Source organism: Eubalaena glacialis, chromosome 8, assembly GCF_028564815.1.
Source record: "Eubalaena glacialis isolate mEubGla1 chromosome 8, mEubGla1.1.hap2.+ XY, whole genome shotgun sequence".
NCBI lineage: Eukaryota > Metazoa > Chordata > Mammalia > Artiodactyla > Balaenidae > Eubalaena > Eubalaena glacialis.
The window spans coordinates 17,075,713-17,098,417 of NC_083723.1; the positions used below are offsets into that span (position 1 = coordinate 17,075,713).

General features: G+C 38.4%; 1 protein-coding gene across 1 annotated transcript in view; it reads left to right on the top strand.

The window, feature by feature from the left end:
• COG5 (component of oligomeric golgi complex 5) overlaps positions 1-22,705 on the top strand; it is a 290,399-nt gene that overhangs the window by 1,309 nt on the left and 266,385 nt on the right. The window contains exons 2-5 of the mRNA XM_061198423.1: positions 3,927-4,066; positions 7,583-7,640; positions 12,394-12,448; positions 12,548-12,617. Of these exons, the coding sequence (XP_061054406.1) occupies positions 3,927-4,066; positions 7,583-7,640; positions 12,394-12,448; positions 12,548-12,617 (323 nt within the window). The remainder of the gene's footprint in view (positions 1-3,926; positions 4,067-7,582; positions 7,641-12,393; positions 12,449-12,547; positions 12,618-22,705) is intronic.

Here is a 22,705-nt window from a genome sequence, read left to right on the forward strand (position 1 = left end):
CAATTCCCACCCTCAAGTAGCTCACCATTTTGGTAGGAGAGATAGTCCTGTAGAGTTATAAAGGTAGGCACCATAATATAGTGTTGTAAGGGTAGCAGTAGAATTGTATACGAAGTAAAACATTAATACAAAAGAGGATGATAACTGGGAGTGGTTTAAGGGAGTGTCAGGAAAGGCTTTCTAGGTGGAGTTGGTTTTGAGGTGTAAATAGGACTTTCCCAGGTGAAGTGGAGGAAACAGTACATGCTGCGCATGGGTATTTATTTCAGTTGGATGCATTCCAGGAATTGTAATCAGTTTTTGGCGGGTAAACAGTCCCCAATTCTGCTTTCTGTATTTTCCTATTTGGTTCTCTTTCCCATCTTCCACAATAATTATTTAAATCTCCTCTTTTCAAACCACTCCCTTCAAGCTCAACAAATGGTTTTCAAGTTCCCTAAAAAAAAAAAAAAAAAAAAAAAGAATCTATTAGATATGCGCTGCTTCCATTTCTTGCGGTTAAACCTATAAACTAAGCCTGAACCTGCAGTCATCCTTTCTTCCTTCTTTTCTGTTGTATTTTCAATTATAAAAGAAGTGAAGTCTCCATTCCTTCCTAAGGACAGTCCCTCCCCTTGGTGCTCTGGATTTTCTTCCTGTCTCCTCAAGGACCCAGTTACCCTCATTCTATGCCATTGAAATCGCTTTGCCAAGGTCTCCAGTGACTTTCTTGTGGATAAATCAAATGGACACTGTTTTGGTCCTTATCTTACTTGAACTTATGAAGGGTTTGAATCTTTTCTCGAAATACTTGCCTCCATGTGCCTTGTTCCATTTTTTTTTTTTAATTTCCTAGTTCTCTAAATGTTCTTTTTCAGCTTTCTTTAGATGCTTGTCTTAATTTCGCCCCTAATTCAGTGGTTCACTCCACTCTTCCCTCCCACAACATTCCTAAGGAATTAAACATTTCCATCAGTAACAGTGATCCACTGTGTCAGGGGTCTGCCAGTGATAGAGGATAGGATTGATAGGGTTGGTCAGCAGATGCGTAGTTTGAAATTTTGTGAGGTGTTTCTGATGTGCCTCCTATAGGCATGAGAAAGCTAAAAGAGAAGCATGAAGGACAGTCTGTCTTCAGATGCCAAATCCAATGGCCAGTATTCAGCCTTCATTGTGTTTGATCTTTATAAGATCTTTGACACTACTGACTTTCTTTAAGCTGTCCCTTTTGGTTTTTTGCCATTCTCTCCTGTTTTTCTTTCTCTCTGAACGCTTAATTTCTTTGATCGCTTTCATTTCTTCTATCTACCCCCAAATTTTGGTGTTTTCCTGCTTCTGAACTCTGTCGTTCCCATTTTCCTTTTTTTGTGCATTCTAAAATGTCTTCCTAAATCAGCTAGTCTTTTTTTCATAGTTTGAAAATTAATATCTATGTATACAAATATACACGTATGACCCTTACCTCTCTTCTGAGCTATAGAACCACTCTCTACTGGACACTGCTGTCTTGACAGTGAACAAGCACTACTAATTCTACATATAAAAATCTGCATATGAACAAATAGTGTAGGTTCTGCACATGAAAAAGTGAAATGAATTTTTTTTTTTAGCCCCTCTCCTCTAACCTTTTCCTCTGGTAGTCTCTGTTACCATTAATTGTATTAATTATTAATTGTATGTGGTAAGTTAGATGTGTGCTTGTTCCCACGTAGGTTATCAGTTCCTTGGAGGCAGGGGTACATTCATGTTCATCTTTATACAAAGATTCCTGGTGGACTTCATGCAAAACTGAATTCCCTATGTCAGTTAATCAAGAAACTTGGGAATCATCCTTTAATTCTTGGTCTACCTAATCACCCATCTTTCAGCTTGTCTCTTTAAGTCCTATACATTATAGTGTCTGAATATTTGTCAAATTTGTCACTTCCTTGACAGTCTTACTGCTACTATCTTAGTCTTCATCCTGTCACTTGGGCTGTTAACATAGCACCTTACTGGCCTCTGTAGCTCTATTCCATGGGTGTGTTGGTAAATTAGCGTCCTGGGAAAATAGAAGAAGCCCTGATTTTGTAGTGTATGCTAATTTTCATGGTGTAAATACCCTTACCATGGTCAATTTTAAGATACCTACATGTGATGTCAACTGTCTCACACAATTCCTGGGAGATTAACAGTTGGCTGTCAGGAGCCGATCTGAGCCAGCCCCAGCACACCACCGCGTGGCTAATCCCTTTTCAATCATCCTCCATACAGCTGCCAGAAGCTGTTCTACAACACAAGGCTAACAGAGCTCTTTCTTGGCTTTAAAACCTTAAATGGGAAATAGTCTGAACATTTTGGATATTTTACCAGCCCCTTTTCAAACTACACCCCAACCTTCCTTTGGAACCTCAAATCCTATCATTCTTTACCCTTTCTGCCCAACACACACTGTGATCTAGACATACTTAAGTCAGTATTATCCTTATTCCTCAAAATATGCCATTACATTTGCTGCCTCTAAACCTTCCCTCTTGGAATAGCCTTCTCCATTTATCTGCCTGACAGGATCCTTAATTCTGAGAACTACTTGGCAAACTCGAAGGAAATGGGGTTCTAAGAATTAAGGCCAAAGTAGCAGTTTCCTTCTTTCACTCCACTACACTTTGAGAGTAGTCAAGAATGAGTCTTTGCTTTTAGCAGAATGATACTTGCAGCTGATATACAGATTAATTCATGCATTCAACCAGTATTGAACATCTGCCATGTGTCAGGCATTGTTCAGGCTCTATGGGTGTGGTAGTACACAAAACAAAGAACTTGCCCTCATGGAGTATACATTATAGTGGATATAGACAATTGAAGTTTTCTTATAAGTACTTTATTTTATAGCTTGTTAGTTTCATAATCTCTGTCAAGGCAGTCTTACGTATATCTGCCATATGGCTAGGAGATAATTGTTTATACCTACATTGACTTCACTTCTGTGTATCTATTTTTCATTCATAATTCTCTCCACTTTCCTTCCACCCACAAATTTGTGGATTTCTGTACAGAAAGATATCTTCTTAACATCTAGCATCACTTCTTGTTTTAAAATTTTTATTTATTTAATTTTTGGCTGTGCCACGTGGCATGCGGGATCTTAGTTCCCTGAGCAGGGATCGAACCCGTGCCCCCTGCGATGGAGGCACAGATTCTTAACCACTGGACTTCCAGGGAAGTCCCTTTTTTTTCTTTCTCTTAGGGGTCTACTTTAAACATGGTTTCTCTTTCCATTTACTTATTTCACCCATAAATCCAAAATTTCAGTAATACCTGTAAGTTTGCAGTTGCCTACTTCTATTAAAATTTCAGATTCACTTTATTATAACAGTATTTGTGCATCAGTCTGGAGATACTGGAGACCATAATTATCAAATACAGTCAGTTTTCCTATTGTCATTGTCAGTGACCTTGTTTTCTTGTGTTAAAAGCTGTGGTTAGTAGTTTTTTTTTTTTTTTTTTTTCAATGTTTTGCTCAATATTTTCCTTTTGACTAACTGATTAAAAACTAGCTTTTAGGAATATGCATAGTAGTCCAGAGCGTGGGATCTGCAGCTACACTGCCTGGGTTCAAACAGTGAGGTTGCACAAGTTGCATGTCCTGTCTGTGCCTGTCTCTTCACCTGTGAAACGGGGAGAATGATAGTTCCAACAGGGTTGTGTGAACATTGAATGAGTTAGTATGTATAAAGTGCTTATATCAGTACCTGACGTGTAGTAAGTTCTTAGTGAATTTTACCAGTCTCTTCTGCTGTTGCTACCGCCTCTTCCTTCTCATTTACAACAGAAAGCCTTTTCAGTACTTTCTGGTGTATAGAAAGACCTCAAAATATGTTAACTATGATTATAATTGTTCTGTTGTTTAATATCTGTGGTTTGGTGCAGTGTAATTAATAAGGATTTTTTCTTATTTTTTTTCCCAGAGTGTTATAGTGATTTTTTAAATGAAGACTTTGATGTAAAGACTTATACTTCTCAATCTATTCATCAAGCTGTAATTGCTGAACAACTAGCAAAACTTGCCCAAGGAATCAGTCAGTTGGATAAAGAACTGCACTTACAGGTAATTCCAATTTTCTGGATCATACAATTCATTCAACCCAGAGTGATAATATATCATTTTTATAATCCTTTTATTACTTAATCTAAATGTGTATTTACATGAACAAATGTATATTTTTCCAAGTATATCTTTGAAAAGTTTTCTGTAAACTACTTTTTGTTATTTGAAAAATGGATATACCCATCTCTCCAAAACCTTTTATTCATACTTTGTTTTCATCATCTTAACTGATATGGAGAGAATATAGGTAGGCAAAAAATAGGATGTCTTTGATAAAGATAATAGAAAATGGAATTTTGGAAGCAGAACAGTGTGAATAAGAAAAACTGGGATGTTCCTATCAGCAGTTCACACTTTATGAGCACAAAATGTAACATTTGATGAAATTACAGAAAGTTGATAAATTTGTGGTGGATAGAACACAGTGAGGGGAGTTAGGAGATAGGTCCGAATCTCAGTTGTGCTGTTACCTTTCATATCATGTAATGCCTTTGAGTCTTGCTTTTTTTTTTTAAAAAAGAAAAACCTATGGAATGGGTTGGAGTGAATAAGGGGGAAGAGGAGATTGTAGTAGAAAATCTTGAAGGTTCCTTCCTCTTCTACAATTCTGTGATTTTTATAGGATGGTTTTATGGTGTACTTCCTAATGTTGCCTTTCTTTCTGAGTAGGCACTTAAATATTTAAATGAATGAACAAATTGCATGAATAAATTAACTATTTTCCAGGAAACCTAGATCTGGTATAACGAGACATGTTCCCTTAAGTTTTTCGTGTCTTACTTTATCAATTAAAAGAGCAGTTTGGGGCTTCCCTGGTTTCGCAGTGGTTAAGAGTCTGCCTGCAAATGCAGGGGACACGGGTTCGAGCCCTGGTCCGGGAAGGTCCCACATGCTGTGGAGCAACTAAGCCTGTGTGCCACAACTACCGAGCCTGCGCTCTAGAGCCCACAAGCCACAACTACTGAGCCCACATGCCACAACTACTGAAGCCCGTGCGCCTAGAGCCTGGGCTTCGCAACAAGAGAAGCCACCGCAATGAGAAGCCTGCACACTGCAACGAAGAGTAGCCCCCGCTTTTCGGAACTAGAGAAAGCCTGCGTGCAGCAATGAAGACCCAACGCAGCCAAAAATAAAATTAATAAAAAATAAATAAATTTATTAAAAAAAAGTATATATTATAGACAATTCTTTAAAAAAAAAAAAAGAGCAGCTTGGTTCAGACTGGGATGACTTTTAAGGTCAGTTAAAATTCTGATTATATAAGTAGAGATCAATACTTATTGAGAAACATTTATAGGACAGTTTTAATTGTCAGGCTTTGCTTTAGGCTGTGCGGATAGAAAAATGAAAACATTTCCTGGCTCTCCAAGGATTCACAGACCAGTGGCAGATACAGGCAGAAATAATGACAGGCAAGTGATGCCTGTTTTAAATAGAATAGTACAAAGTGTCTACGGGAGCAGGGGAAAATGCACTTAATTCTGCCTAGGTTTCTCAGGGGGTAGCTTTTTGCAGGAGCCACCTGAAATTCTTTCTGCCTTTTTGTGGTTGGCATTTTCCTTATTCTTTGCATATAGTACCTTCTCTGAAGGAATCAATAAAAACTTAAAATCTCTTTAACATCTCCTAGAGGGGGCAAGTTATACTTACAGTCGTTCTGGATGTAGGGTGGAGGAAGTCTCTGATTCCTGGTATGAGATCTGAACCTGCTACAATTGTTTTTCTGCAGAAGCAAAATTGGGATAATGCTAACCAAACCAGTAAATAAAATATAATAAAAATAATTTAAAATATCATTGAGATGATTAAAATTACAAAAGATGTACCGAAGTATGTATTAGTCAGGGTTTTAGTGCAGGAAGCAGAAACTGCTCTAGGTATTTAAAGTGGGAAGATATTTAATACAGAGGATTGGATGGATAGCTAATGGAATGAGTTGAAGGATCTACCACAGATGCAACACAGAGACCTGGAAGCTCCTGCTGTTACCTCCCATGCCACTGCTAAAGTTCAGCTTCTGGACGCTTGGTAACTGAACTCTGGAATGATCTATAGCGCTATCTCAACTGTCTCTAAATCCTCAGGTCTCAGGACTTTGCTTACCAGCTGAAACAGTAACGGGAAGATAGTTTTCCTCTTTCTTCTGTCTTCTAAATCTCTTGGAAATTCATCCAGTTGACCGCAGGGGAGTCTATGAAATTGTAGTTTTAGGCTTTTCAGCCTTTCCAGAGTATCACAAGGGACAAAGAATAGAGAATTAGAAAAATATTCATCTTGTTAGGATGGACACATTAATGACCATATCAGTGGACTGGGGAGAACTCAGATGTCTTCGGATAAGAGACATAGGAGACCAAAAGTAGCACTTATTTTAGATATGTGATAAAGGAACTTGGTAGAATGACAAGTGACATGTGAAACAGGACAAAGTAGAGGATTTAGGCATTCCATTGAATGAATCTTTGCTGATTAGGAGCTTCAGTTTACAGACTAGACATGAAACTTCTTATTCATTGTAATAAAGCGTACAAAATAATAAGGATTCCTGCATTGTTCTAAAGATTTGCTTGATTTCTTGGTGTTTCTAGGACTCTCTTGCATGTAGCCTTTAACTCTTAACTTTTATGGGTTTTTTTTTTTTGATATGACTATTCACACTGCCCTAATTTTCTTAAAAATACCAGTCTTCTGCAAGGAACAGGATTTGCTGTGACATTAGGAAGCTGGAAGCAGAGAGATGTTTAGGGAGGCGCTGACTCTGCTTTATCTTTCCAAATTAGAACGTGGTCTTGATGATGCTGAATTAAATGCAAGAACTAAAAGAACCTGATGTTTGAAAACACTCTTTAGGGGCTTCCCTGGTGGCGCAGTGGTTGAGAATCTGCCTGCCAATGCAGGAGACATGGGTTCGAGCCCTGGTCTGGGAAGATCCCACATGCCGCGGAGCAGCTGAGCCTGTGAGCCACAATTGCTGAGCCTGCGCGTCTGGGGCCTGTGCTCCACAACAAGAGAGACTGCGATAGTGAGAGGCCCGCGCACTGTGATGAAGAGTGGCCCCTGCTTGCCACAACTAGAGAAAGCCCTCGCACAGAAACGAAGACCCAACACAGCCATAAAATAAATAAAAAACAAAAAACAACAAAAAAAACCAAGCTATTAAAACTGCTGTCGTTCTTTAAAAAAAAAAAAAAGAAAACACTCTTTAAAAGGGAAGCATGTATTAATTAGCGTGGCAAGAATTAGCTGTTTTTTGTTTTTCAGTTTGGGCACAACTCCTCCTGCACATCCCCCTAGGAAACCACGGGGCTAATGAAAAGACGTCTTTGGCTCTGTGTTGAGCTGTAGCGTGTTTGTGTTCCCACCAGTCATTCAGCTCAAACACACCTTTATAACCTGTATTTTTTGTATTAGCATTTTCCCACTTTCCATAAAGAGAGAGACCTACAATTCTACTTTGTGGTTACAAATTAAAATACTTAATACTTGCAGTGCTGATTATTCATTCTTGATTTTCAGGTCGTTGCAAGACATGAAGATTTATTGGCACAAGCAACTGGGATTGAGTCTTTGGAAGGTATATTTCCATTAACTATTATACATTATACAGAGCTAGCCCAGGGCTTGGAAACTTCTCCTGTGAAGGGTCAGAAAGTAAATATTTTAGACTTTGAAGGTCATACCGTCTCTGTTGCAACTACTAAACTCTGTTGTTACAGGGTGAAAGCAGCCAGGTAATATGGAAACGAATGTGTGTGGCTGTGTTCCAACAAAACTTTAATAAAACTTTGCTGATCCCTGAGCTAAACTCTCTGGGTTTAAATCCTTGCTTTCCCACCTACTAGAAGTGTGACTTTGGACAACTTACTTAACCTTTCTGTGCCTCAGTTTTATCTATAAAGGAGGAGTATTAATATGTACTAATATGTTATTTAGAGGATTAAATGAGTTAACACCATGCCTGGAACAATTCCTGGCACATATTTAGTGCTTTTATAACTGTTAGTTAATTAAAACAAATAAGCAGGGGAATTCCAGTGGTTACAGTGGTTAGGACTCCGCACTTTCACTGCTACGGGCGCGGGTTCAATCCCTGGTTGGGGAACTAGGATCCAGCAAGCCGCGTGGTGTGGCCAAAAAAAAAACAGAAACAAAAACAAAATCAACTCCACCAAAGTAGTGGAAATAGGCTTGAATTCTTTCCTTACGTTTGGCTTTCTTTGCAATGCTTTTCAAAAATGAAAGTATAGTAGAATAATAATACATTGGATTTTTATTATGAACTCTCTTATTTTTGTTTGACTACATCTTTTATGAATTTTTCATTCTCTCTTTATTAAATTAAACTACATCTCATAAATATGAAATGTTAATATTGTATTTTCCATTATCATTATCCATTTCCATAATCATTATTGTGACTACTGTTAATCATTGCACATCAAAAGAAAGCCAAGTGATTCTTCCCTATGTTGATGAAATTCTTAAGGAAGAAGAATATTGCTTTCTGTGATGCAATATTCTTTAATGCTTCCTCTAGTATTTCTTATGTGCACTCAAAGATGTTATTTTCAGCATGTGTACTGTTTCTAAGGCATCCTGCTAAAGAACATAGTATTTTGGAAATAACAGTTTGTTATTTGAATATTTAGGATAGATATCAGACTATGTTCGTGGGAAAATTAAGAGGCTCTAGGTACTGACTAACTACGGAAAATTAATTTTCTTTAATCTCATATTTTTATATGTTTCTGGAAGCAAGTAAATAATACCTTGTTTTTAATGGTAATTTTTGTAAACAAATGAATAAAGGTTTTTTTCCTTTATAGAAACCCATAGGGATGTCACGGTAGTACATTGATTTTGAGTGTATATAGTTGTAGGTGAATCATCACAACAGAAATACTTCTCATTGTAGTTTTCTTTTTCTTTTTCTTTTTTTTTTAAATTGGCCACACCACATGGCTTGCAAGATCTTAGTTCCCCAACCAGGGATTGAACCTGGGCCATGACAGTGAAAGTGCCGAGTCCTAACCACTGGACCACCAGAGACTTCCCTATATGTGTTTAGTTCTATAGTGTGCTGATTTTCCCCAGAGTGCTTTTCAGTGATTAAAATATTTAAAATATGCTGTTAGACTGAGTTAGAATGACTATCCATTGGGTGACTGTGTACAGTACAAAGGCTGACTTCTCTGAATTCCTATGATAATCTAAGAATATTCTCCAGATTATTTGAACATAAGTCAAAGTATGAATCAGTTAGTATTCATTTTAGCATGATGTGTATTTCTAATCATTTATTAAACTTTTTGAGATGTGTGTTATGTATTTGAAAATGAGTATTATCCCAACTTCTACTTCATCTGCTTTTTCTCCTATATATTTAAAATTTTGGCCATATAATTCATTTGGAGATATATTTATTTAGCCTATTTTATTAAAATTTACTCTATCTTCATTTTTTGTTTATGCATTTAAATTTTAATTGAGAATTTGTTAGATTCCAGGCAGCTGTAACAGTGTACAGAGTCCCTGTCCTTATGGAGTTTGGAGGTATATTTAATTAAGCCTATTTTATTAAAAAGAGATAGCCTAATTTCTTCATTTATTTGCTCTCTCAGTCAAATAGTAATTGAGAACTTGTTAGATACCAGGCACCTGTGAACAATAGAGTCACTATTCTCATGATATTTATGTTCTAGGTAGGGAATTAGACCAAAAAAAAAAGGTGTAAATGGGGAACTTCAGGTACTTTTAAGTCCTAAAAGAAAATAATATAGATGATGAGGTAGAAGAATGGGAGTTCCTTACTAGCTAGGATGGGCAGGAGATGCTTCTTTGAGAAGACGACATTTGAACTGAGATCTGAATGATGAGAAAGAGCTACCACATGACTATCTGGGGAGGAGAGTGTGGTAAGCTGAGGGACCAATAAATGGAATTAACGTGGCATGTTTGAAGGGCAGAAAGAAAAGGCTAGTATGACTAGAGTTTAGTGAATGAGAGAAAGAACTGTAGATGAGGTTCTTGGGAAGGAATTTTGATTTTCATTCTAAATGCAATGGTAAACAGTTGGAGGGTTTTAATTAAAGATGTTATGTGATTAATGCTCTAAAAAGTTTTCTCTGGTGGCTCTATAAGAAGGCAAGAGTAGAATCTGGGGTACCAATTTAGAAGCTATTAGATTAGTAGACATTGATGGTGCCTTGAATTAGTGGTGGATGTAAAGAGAGAGAAGTGAATGGGATAAAATGGGGGTAGAGCTGATAGGATTTGTTGATGGGAAATGAAAGGTTTGAGGGAAAAAAGTCACCAACAGTGATTCCTAAGATTTTAGTCTGAAAAATTGGATAGATGATGGTATGAGTAACTGAGATGCGTCACACTGGAGAGGATCATGGTGGGGCAGAAGTTATCTTGCGTGTCTTAAATTTGTCATAAGAAAGTTCAGGGCTAGAGATTTGTGTGTGTGTGTGTGTGTGTGTGTGTGTGTGTATAGATAGGCATAAAGAAAATCTATATAGATGTATGTACATATGTGTGTATATAAAATCAGTATTTTATTGAACAGATAGTGTTTAAAACATTGGGTTTGAATGAAATCCCTAAGAGAGATTCTAGATGGAGAAGAGAAGGTGGCTGAGGATCAAATCTTGGAGTACTCCAGCATGTAGAGATCTAACAGAGAAGGAGTAGGAGCAACCAGTGCCATCAGAGGGAACCCAGGAGGGTGATGACTTGGAAGCCTAGAGAAAAAAATGTTTTAGGGAGGGAGTGGTTCAACGTGTCATGAATTTCTGAGAGTTAAACAAGATCAAGACAGAACTGACAATAGAATTTGGCACCTTGGAGATTTCTGGTGACCTTGACAAGATCTGTTTTGGTGGCATATGTGTGAAAGGTGTTGCGAGTGGGTTGTGGGGAGAATAAGATGTGAGGAAGTGATGATAACAAGGAAAGCCAGTTCATTCTTGGAGGTTTAAGGTCAGTGAACCATAATACCGGCAGAAATCCTTGGGTCCAGAAAGGATTCTATTGGACTGAGCCATATTAAAACATATTTATATGCAGATAGGAGTATTAATTGATTCTTAAATTACTTCATCTAATATGACAACATTCTATACTTAAATTTATTTAGAATGCTATGTTTCAAAACTACAGCTATGCCAGTTGAATATAGAAACTGAGTTTTAAGGAATGTAGTTCAAAATAATTAAATCTGTAATATTGGAAAGCCCATTTTTAGGCATATAAAAAAGTAAAATTTAAGATCTGTCTTCCTGAAAATAATTTTACAATTTTATAAACATCTTCTTCATCATGTTATGTAAGTAGAGAGTAAAGGCAATAATATACTTGCTGTCCATATTTATTATTTATCTGGCATTGCGGGTTAGAGAGAGTATACCAGGAGGAGAGTACCTCATTTCCAGATCGTTCAAGGCCTTGTAGACCAAGCCGTGGACTTTAGTTTTAACATAGGAGCGAAGGGGAGACTGGGGAAGGGTTTTAGCAGATGAGTGTTTTAATTTGCACTTCCAAAGATCACTCAGGCTTTTTTTTTTTTAAATATAATTTTTAAAATAAATTTATTTATTTATTTTTTGGCTGTGTTTGGTTTTCGTTGCTGGGCGTGGGCTTTCTCTAGTTGAGGCGAGCAGGGGCTACTCTTCATTGCTGTGCACGGGCTTCTCATTGTGGTGGCTTCTCTTGTTGCGGAGCAGGGGCTCTAGGCGTGCGGGCTTCAGTAGTTGTGGCTCACGGGCTCAGTAGTTGCGGCTCGCGGGCTCTAGAGTGCAGGCTCAGTAGTTGTGGCACACGGGCTTAGTTGCTCTGCAGCATGTGGGATCTTCCTGGACCAGGGCTTGAACCCGTGTCCCCTGCATTGGCAGGTGGATTCTTAACCACTGCGCCACCAGGGAAGTCCCACGCTTCTTTTTTCGTAATTGTAGTACAATACACATTAACATGAAATTTACCACTTTAACCATTTTAAACTATATAACTTAGTGCTATTAATTACATTTACAGTGTTGTGCAACCATCACTATCCAGTTCCAGAACTTTTTCGTCGCCTCAAATGGAAACCCTGTACCCATTAAGCAGTCACTTCCCATTCCTTGTCAGACTTCTTTAGTGGAGCAAGGTTAGGACGGGGAAGACTAGTTAGAGGTTTTTGCAATAGTCTAGGTAAAAGATATTGGTTTGATTATGATGACGGCAGAAAAAAATGGAAAAATTTCTCTATTTTTTTCTTTTAACTTTTTACCCAATTTGAACCCTTGTAAATTTGTAAAGTAACGTAAGCTGTTATGTTTTCCTAGGTGTCCTTCAGATGATGCAGACAAGAATTGGGGCTTTACAGGGAGCTGTTGATAGGTACTGTTGTTCATTTTGTAAATAAATGAAATGGAAAGATTTTTATCCATTGATATTTTGAAGATGATTTTGTCACTCCTCTTTCTGTTTTTCCTTTAGGATGAAAGCAAAAATTGTTGAGCCATACAATAAAATAGTAGCCCGTACTGCTCAACTAGCAAGACTTCAGGTAGGTCCTCACTTGTCATTTCTTTATACTTTTACTTCATTTTGTCTTTATAAGCGAGCAAATTTCAAGAGAATGAATTCTGAGGAAGTAAGAGAATATGAGAGAAAAAGGGAAAAATACTAAAGAGCTTTAAAAGAAGATATTCAGTTTAAAAAATAAAAATCTAAACTATTCAAGTGAATTATTTTCACTCTTATTATTTCAGTGTATTACTATTTAGAATTCAAAATTATTTCTCTTAATAGAGAACAGGAAGAAACCTAACTTTTATCCTTACAGTTTGCTATGATCCAGTGTAAGGAACCCAAACCTATAACTTCTGTAATACAGCGGTCCCCAGCCTTTTTGGCACCAGGGACCGGTTTCGTGGAAGACAGTTTTTCTGCGGACCGGGGAGGTGGGGGTGGGGGGATGGTTGGTTTCACATGATTCAAGCACATTATATTTATTGTGCACTTTATTTCTGTAACAATTGTTACATTGTAATATATAATGAAATGATTATACAACTCACCATAATGCAGAATCCGTGGGAGCCCTGAGCTTGTTTTTCTGCAACTAGATGGTCCCATCTGGGGGTGATGGGAGACACTGACACCTGAAGTGTGTTGCTTAGGTCCAGTCTACTCCGTAATCTCGTTTTGGTTGCTGTCACTGCAGAAAACCCTGCTTCACAAAGATAGGATGCTGGAAACGGAAGCAGGCTTTTCAGTGCTTTCGTGGCAGTCTCAGGATATCCCACCTTGATTTTAATCCAGAACGTATGGAGATTTAAAGTTGTCTCAAACATACTTTTAAGGCCACCGTCATTTACGATCTCAAGCATTTGATCCTCTTCTAGCACAAAGTCGATTCACCGGGCTTATTCACAAATGGGTCGCGGATCCATGCCTTCCCAGTTCGGGGGTCTTTTGTGGCTGGGAAGTAATGCTCAGACTCTTTTGAAAGCTGAGATAGGTGATCATGCACCAGCTGGGAGAAAGAAGGCCCTGGCTCAGCCTCTTTCAAAATCTCTGCTAATACTTGAAACATGTCAAAAATCCTAGTGTTCACTCATTGCCCCCATAATTCCAGTTTGGCCTTGAATGCAGCCATTTTATCTGCCAACGTGAACACAGTTGTTGTTCTCCCCTGAAGTGACAGATTGAGTTTGTTGAGCAGGTTGAATATGTCACACAAGTAAGCAAGTTTTGCGACCCCATTCTGTGGCGCTGAAATGTGCTGCCAGTGGTGACTGTTTTTCTAAAAGAAATCTCTGGAGTGGCTCTCGTAACTCAAAAACTCTGGCCAGTGATCTACCTTTAGAAAGCCATCTCACTTCTGTGTATAAGGGAAGACGTGTGTGCTCTGCGTCCATCTCCTCATAGAGCTGTGTGGACAGTTGTGAGTTAAGGGCATGTATTTTAATATGGTTGATAATTTTAATCACATCCTGCAAAACGTTAAGTTCAGGTGACATTTTTCAGCTAGCTAGCATTTCCCTATGGATGACACAGTGCGTAGACTCACATTCAGAAGCAACCTCTTTGACCCGAGTAGTGAAACCAGAAAGCCGTCCAGTCACGGCAGCCGCTCCGTCTGTGCATATATCGACACAAAATGACCAATTCAGTTTTCCTGATGTGTAATCATTCAAAGACTTGAAGAGTTCTGCAGCTATTGTGTTGGTTGGCAGCAAAAGTGCACATAACATATCCTCATGCACATCCTCCTGAAAGATATATCGCACAAAAACAAGCATTGTTGCCTTGTTGTCAGCATCAGTAGACTCGTCAACCTGGATTGCGTACCATGGTGACTCATTAATCCTCTCTAACAATTGTGCCTCATTATCCTCTGCTATTTCATCAATTCGTCTAGTTATGGTGCTAGCCAAAAGAGGAACACGTGCCACGTTTTGAACTGCAGCCTCTCCTAGAAGTTCATGACAGATGTCCTTAGCAGCAGGCAGGCTCAACTCTTCACCAATGGTAAAGGGCTTCTTCTTAAAAATTTATTTATTTAGTTTATTTTTGGCTGCATCGGGTCTTAGTTGCGGCACGCAGGATCTTCATTGAGGTGCGTGGGATCTTTCATTGCAGTGCGCAGGCTCTTCGTTGCGATGCACGGGTTTCTCTCTAGTTGTGGCGTGCGGGTTTTCTATTCTCTAGTTGTGACGCGCAGGCTCCAGGGCGTGTGGGCTCTGTAGTTTGCGGCACGCAGGCTCTCTAGTTGAGGCGCGCAAGCTCAGTAGTTGCATTGTGCGGGCTTAGTTGCCCTGCAGCATATGGGATCTCAGTTCCCTGACCAGGGATCGAACCCGTGTCCCCTGCATTGTAAGGCGGATTCTTTACCACTGGACCGCCAGGGAAGCCCAGTAAAGGGCTTCTTAGCTTTAGCAATGTGGTTAGGCACTAAGAATGATGCTCTCAGCGCAGACACATTTGATGAAGTGGTGGCCTTCAATAATTGCTTCTGTTCTTCGTGTTCACGTTTTTTTCTTTTGAAAAACTCCAAAGGCTTGTCTTTTAATGCAGGGTGCTTGGTCTCCATGTGGCGAAACAGTTTTGAAGGTTTCATGGCTTCCTCGGATAGCTAGTTGCCACATATTATACAGAGTGGGCATGGAGAATGTGAATCACCTGCGGCAATGAACCCGTAATTTAAGTAGGACTCTTGGTATTTTCTTTTAAATGCAGCTTTCATTTTGTTGGCAGTCTTAGAGTCTTCTGCTGTCTCATCATTGGGTCTTTCCCCCCTTTCAAAAAAGCTCTCCAGTGACGTTTGTTTTTTACTCATTTTGGCTAGGGTTAGCTTGTGGGCTTACCAAAACTGTGACTGAGACAAGTGCACAGTGCAGGAAAGAGGTGTGGACAGAAGTGGTAAATAAAATAATGGGCAGGCCACGCGCAGACTGAAATAAGTGTCAGTTTCTGACTTAAAGCCTGCCACCACGTGCAGTTGTACAGTCGAAGTACATCAACTCACTTGTCACTGTAAAGCCTGCCACCAGATGCAGCTTAATTGTCACTTTCCACTCACTGATAGAGTTTTGATATGAGTCTGCAAGCAGTTGATTTATTACGGTCTCTGTGTAGTCAAAACTCTCTGTTAATGATAATCTGTATTTGCAGCCACTCGCCAGAGCTAGCATCACTGCCTCAGCTCCACCTCAGGTCATCAGGCATTAGATTCTCATAAGGAGCGCGCAACCTAGATCCCTCACATGCGCAGTTCACAGCAGGGTTTGTGCTCCTATGAGAATCTAATGCTGCCACTGATCTGACAGGAGGCGGAGCTCAGGCAGCAATGCGAGCGATGGGGAGCGGCTGTAAATACAGATGAAGCTTCGCTCGCTCACCCGCCGCTCACCTCCTGCTGTGTGGCCTGGTTCCTAACAGGCCACAGACCGGTACCGGTCTGTGGCCCGGGGACTGGGGACCCCAGCTATAATAGATGTTTTAGTATTTTAATCTTTGCTATTTCTGGGTCAGTTTTTGTCAATTGACCTTTCTTCTTGTTACGGGTTTTATTTTTATGCTTCTTTTCATGCTTGGTAATTTTTGATTTTATACTGTAAAGGTGCGTTTTGTGTTCAGGGGTCTGGATTTTTAAAAATTTCCTTGAAATGGTGTTGGACTTTATTCTTGTTCACAGTTAAGTTACTTGAAATTAGTCTGATCTTTTTGAGGATTGGTTTTAAATATTTATTTATTTATTTATTTAGCTTCATCGGGTCTTAGTTGCGGCTTGCAGGATCTTTGCGGCACGTGGGATCTTTGCTGCAGCATGAGGGACCTTTTGTGGTGTGCGGGCTTCTCTCTAGTTGTGGTGCATGGGCTCAGTAGTTGCGGCATGCGGGATCTCTAGTTGTGGCGCACGGGCTTAGTTGCCCCACGGCATGTGGGGTCTTAGTTCCCTGACCAGGGATCGAACTCACGTCCCCTGCATTGGAAGGAGGATTCTTAACCACTGGACCACCAGGGAAGTCCCCAAGGATTGGTTTTAAATCTTTGTTAGTGCAGGTTCAGAGCATCCTTTAGCCTAGGGATAGTTTAGCTGTGTTTACTACTAGGTCCTTCCACTATGAGCTCTGTGCATTGTTTCAGTGTTTCTTTCCTTGTGTTTCCGCTTACACATGCACAAGCTGGCATTTAGCCAGAGACTTGAGGCCATCTTTCTGCACATCTCCCCAACCTCTCCTTCCTGGCCAGTTCTCTGCCCATAAACTCTAGCTCCTTTCAGCTTTCCTGAAATCTGCTCTGTTTCCACACTTCAGAGAGACTGTCATGTTCTGTTTGCCTTTGCTCTGCTTCAGCTAGAAAATTGTCTCCCGGCAGTAAATTGGGATAGTTGTTAAGCTCATTTTCTTTATTTTCTTTCTCCTGTGCTATTTTTCAGTATCTGTTGTCTGAAAATTTTATTTCATGTATTTTGTTCAGTTTTCTAGTTGTTTAAGATGGGAGGGTAAATTCTGCCCTATTATTTCATCATTGTTAGAAGTAGAAATTGCCTTCATTAAAAAAAATTGAATTATAAGTCACATACTATAAAATTCACCACTTTAAAGTACATGTTTAAATGTTAACTGAGTGATTTTTACTATATTCACAGGGTTGTGCAATCATCACCGCTGTCTAATGCCAAAACATTTTCATTACTCCAGAAAGAAACCTTACGCTCAGTAGTAATCATTCCTCCTACCCCCTTCCCCCTCCCCCCTTCCCCCTCCCCAGCTTTCTAATCTGATGTCTGTCTATGGATTTGCCTCTGCTGGATATTTCATATAAATGCATCATACATTGTGTGGCATTTTTTTGTCTGGCTTCTTTCACTTAGCATAATGTTTTCAAGGTTTATCCATGTTGTAGCATGTGTCAGTACTTCATTCCTTTTTATGACCAAATAATATTCCATTGTACGGATATACCAAATTTTTGTTTATCCATTTATTTTGCTTGCCTATCAGTTGATAGATAGTTGTGTCCGCTTATTGGCTATTATGAATAAAAACTGTTAACGAACATTTGTGTACAAGTTTTTGTGTGACGTGTTTTTTTCGGTTATCTTGGGTATATACCTGAGAATATATATGCTAGGTCATATGCTAACTCTGTGTTTAACATTTTGAAGTATCAAATCAATATATGAACACCTTAAACTTAAACAATGTTCTATGTCAATTATATTTCAACAAAGCTGGAAAAAACTTTTTGAGGAGTGCCAAACTGTTTTCCAAAGCAGCTGTACCATTTTATATTCCTATCAGCTATATATGAGGGTTTCAATTTCTTTCTCACCAAGACTTGTTTTCTTTTTAATATAGCCATCCTATTGGTTATGAAGTACTATCTCATTGTTGTTTTGATATGAATTTCCCCAATGACTAATGATACTGAGCATCTTTTATTGTGCCTATTAGCCATTTGTATATATTCTCTGGAGAAATGTCTATTCATATCTTTTGCTCATTTTTAAAATGAGTTATTTGTCTATTCCCTCTCTCCCTCCCTCCCTCCCTCCCTTCCTTCCTTTCTATACTTGGCATATTGTGTTCTGGCTTCCAATTTAGTTGTTGAGAAGCTGTCATTCTGACCTGGTCTTTTGAAGGTAATCTGCAGGTTTCCTCTGGTTTCTTTTTTTAAAATTATTTATTTATTTATTTATTTTAACATCTTTATTGGCGTATAATTGCTTTACATTGTTATGTTAGTTGCTGCTGTATAACCAAGTGTATCAGCTATACGTATACATATATCCCCATATCCCCTCCCTCTTGCATCTCCCTCCCACCCTCCCTATCCCACCCCTCTAGGTGGTCACAAAGCACCGAGCTGATCTCCCTGTGCTATGCGGCTGCTTCCCGCTAGCTATCTATTTTACATTTGGTAGTGTATATATGTCCATGCCACTCTCTTACTTCGTCTCAGCTTACCCTTCCCCCTCACTGTGTCCTCAAGTCCATTCTCTGTGTCTGCATCTTTATTCCTGTACTGCCCCTAGGTTCTTCAGAACCATTTTTTTTCTTTTTTTTAGATTCCATATATATGTGTTAGCATACGATATTTGTTTTTCTCTTTGATTTCCTTCAGTTTCAGAATGGTTTCTTTTTATTCATTTCATGTGCAATTTGTTTTTCTTCTTCCATCTGTGAGTTTATCTCTTTCATCATTTCTAAGCCGTGCTTTCTTCAAGTATGTATCATTCTCTCCTTTGTCTTCAATTCTGATTAAATGTACACTCAGCTTTCTCTCTTTATCATCTAAGTCACTTACCCTCTTTTCCTTACTTTACATTTTTTTCCTTTCCTTGCTGTTCTCTGGAGTTTTTTCTGATTGGTTATCTACTTCATTAATTTATTCCTAACCACTTCCTGTGGTTAAAATAGTCTATTATTATTTTATTAAGTTTTGGTTATTGTATGTTTTATTTTTAGAAGTTCTATGTTTCTTTTCCTAAAGTGCTATATGACCTATTTCTTGTTCCCTGACTTTGATTTCTTTGAATATATTCTGCTGAAGTATTCTATTGCCTGACTCTGGTAGGTACAGTATTTGTAGTCTTTGTGGGTATGTTTATCTTGGTGGTGCTTGCTGGTTCTATCTAATGGAGTCCAGTTTTCCTGGGTGCCTCGTTATTTTTTGCTGTGTGTTGGACATTTTATTTGAAAAGTTATTTTTTAGAATATTTGAGTCCTTCAGACAGGATTTGTTTTGTTTTTCTGTGGCAGCAGAAATCACTACCAGTCCAAGAACAACATTAAATTAAGTTTAATCAATTTTAACTCTCCTCCTCCACTTTGTCTCAGAGGCTATCAAAATGTAGGATCTAGTTTTCCAGGACTAGCAAGTGATCTCAGATTACAAGTGGATTTGCTTCTTTTCTCTTTGGGTTCACTCTGCTTTACTTTTGGCTTGGTGTTTGTATCCATACTATCATTTCTTTGATGCTTTTGAGACATTTTTACATTTTATACAACAGTTTTAGTTCTTAATGGTAAGCTAAAAACATAGTCTGCCATTATTTTTTTTTATTATTAATTAATTTATTTTTTGGCTGTGTTGGGTCTTCGTTGCTGCGCGTGGGCTTTCTCTAGTTGTGGCGAGCGGGGGCTACTCTTCATTGCGGTGTGCGCGCATCTCATTGCAGTGGCTTCTCGTTGTGGAGCACGGGCTCCAGGCACGCAGGCCTCAGTAGTTGTGGCACGCAGGCTCAGTAGTTGTGGCTCGTGGGCTCTAGAGCACAGGCTCAGTAGTTGTGGCGCACGGGCCCAGTTGCTCCGTGACATGTGGGATCCTCCCGGACCAGGGCTCAAACCCATGTCACCTGCATTGGCAGGCGGATTCTTAACCACTGCACCACCAGGGAAGTCCTAGTCTGCCATTATTGAAAATAAGAAACTTACGTGTCTTCTCTTTTTTTTATAAAATAAACATCAGATTATTTTTTTCCCCTGATAAAATTATTCAGTACTTCCTTAACACAAAAGAGAATGAAGTCTTAAGTCCTAAATGTGGCGTGTAAGTCCCTTCATGTTCTTGCCTCTACTTGCTTTTTATCATTTTGTCATTCTAAAAAACTTTATTCTGGATACTAATCACACTGAACTACTTACTGTTCCTAAGTGTGCTGGAGATTCTCACATTCATTCCTTTGCACATTTTTTTCCCTAACTCAGAATGTTCTCGTCACTCAGCAGATTCTAGTCAACTCTTCTGTGAAGTCCTCTCCTGCCCTTCTGACAGAGCAGAATATTTACTTATTTTATTTATTTATTTTTGGCCGTACTGTACAGCATGTGGGATTTTAGTTCCCCGACCATGGTTTAAACGCACGCCTCCTGTATGGGAAGCGTGGAGTTTTAACCACTGGACCGCCCGGGAAGTCCCAGAATGTTTATTTTTAAAAATTTTTTCATTTCTTTAATATCCTGTAGATGTTTCCATTGTAATACTTTCTACATAGTTTTTCCCTTCCTCATACTCTCCTATAAGACTAAGCTCCTTGAAGGCTATGATCATATTTTAATATTTGAATGTCTAGCCTTAGCGTAGTGTTATGTACCATATTAAATGCTTAAGAAATGAGTTAAATAATTTGTTCCTTGGTCTGTGCCTTAGTTTTAATGTTTTTAAAAAATATGTAGCATATGTGACTCAACATATATAATACTAAAAATTTTTTTAATGGACTTATAAATGTCTCCTATAACAATCTGAGAAATATAGCATGTGAGAAGAGTTTGAATGTCAGTCTTTTTCAGAAGGATGAGAGATACAGGTTATTTCAAAGATAACCACTTAAGGGTATGTGGGGCAGTGAGGATACATAGAAACCTGTCTTAACAGTCAAAGAGGTATCGTGGGACAGTGGAATATGGCTCGGCCTACAATAATATCCTAACAATCACCCTTTCCTATAACTCAGGTCCTGCATCTCTGTCTGCTACTTTTTCTTACTGCCACTATGGATTAACCCTCATTCTCCTTTTCACTTGCTCCTTATTTCACTCTTGCTTTTTTTGTCTCAAGGCTTCTGCTCTATCCTGTACACCCACTTTCCTAAAGAGAACAGTGTCTGTAACAGTTTTGGGCAGTTCTTGTGCGAGACAGTGTCATAGGTCACTGGTGATAGACTTTGTAGCACAGCATTGAGCTGGCATTGTTTCCCTGATCTAGTCAGCTGTGGCTAAGGTCACAAGGTCATATGACCTGAAATACCATGAACCACATATAAAGAGCTGCCCAAGCTACTTTCCTGAAGAAAGGGTGTGGGCACTGCAAGTGCTGCTCAGAGCGTTGGAGCTAATGTTTTACTTTTATGCTAAAATATACATTAAAACATTACTTCCATAGTTAAGTTGGGATTTAAATATTGCTTTTGAGAATAACTTTTTCATTTTGTACTAAAAATCATGGCCTTAAGTTAACTGGAATTCTTTTTCTTACGAAAGAATAGACTAATATGTAAGGATGGTATTAACTAAGAAAAGTGATTTTGCTGCTTGTATCTTCTTTACAGACTTCTCTCTAATAAAATGAAATTTTATAAAACATTTTGGTCTTTTGGACATAGATGGAAATTAACTTTTTGTTTAGTAAACTTTAAAATATTTTTGTATATGAAGACATAGGAGTGTTTTTACTGCAGAACTGTTCAGGAGTATTAGTCTTCATGTGCTTCACACGATGTTTTGATTATAGATTATTGCTTAATTTTAAGCAATAAATTAAAATTTAATTTGTTAAATTAAACATTTAATTTAAGTTCACTTCTTTGCGTTCAACTCCAGATCTTAAACGTGTCAGAATCATGCACTTCTTTTTTTCGCCTTTGTTTACTACAATCTTTTGACAGTAAGTTTTAAGAATCTTATTTATTTTTACCACCTAGCTAGGTATGTATTCATGATAAAAAATTTTTTTTCATGTGTATGTGGGACTTTAAAATGTATGAAAAATTTTAAGTATTCTAATTCAATAATTATGTTTAGAAGTTACATATCTCATGAGTTATGGGTGAGTAAACTGAGGTTCTACGAGTTACTTGCTGAAGTTCATATAGCCATTATGCAGCAGTGTTAAGATAAAACAGAATTTCTTTCTCTAAATTTAGTATTCTGTGCTTTTGATTCATAAAAAAGTAGAAAATACAGTTCCTGTTTTTCAGAAACTTGCTTGTAGGTAGAAAAATTAAAATCAAATCTAGGTTGATGAAGCACAGATGAAAGCACTGGACTAGGAGTTAAGAGACCTGACTTCACTCTTCATCCTTCTAGCTGCATGGTCATGAACAAACTTTAGTTATCTTTTTTTCTGGCTTTGAGATATAATTGACATATAACGTGTACATTTAAGATGTATAATGTGATAATTTGGTACATGTATGTACTGTGAAATGCTTACCACAGTGAAGTTAGTAACACGTATTTCACTTTACATAATTACCATTTTTGTTGCGGTCATGGTGGTTTAGTATCTTTTTACGGTGAAAGTTTGGACTGGATCTGTGAATTCTCTTCCAGCTCTAAAATGCTGCATTTCTATGAAACTGTGATAGTTTCTTTTTTGAAGGCTTTTATTTTTTATGGTTATGTAAGCGTGAGAGGT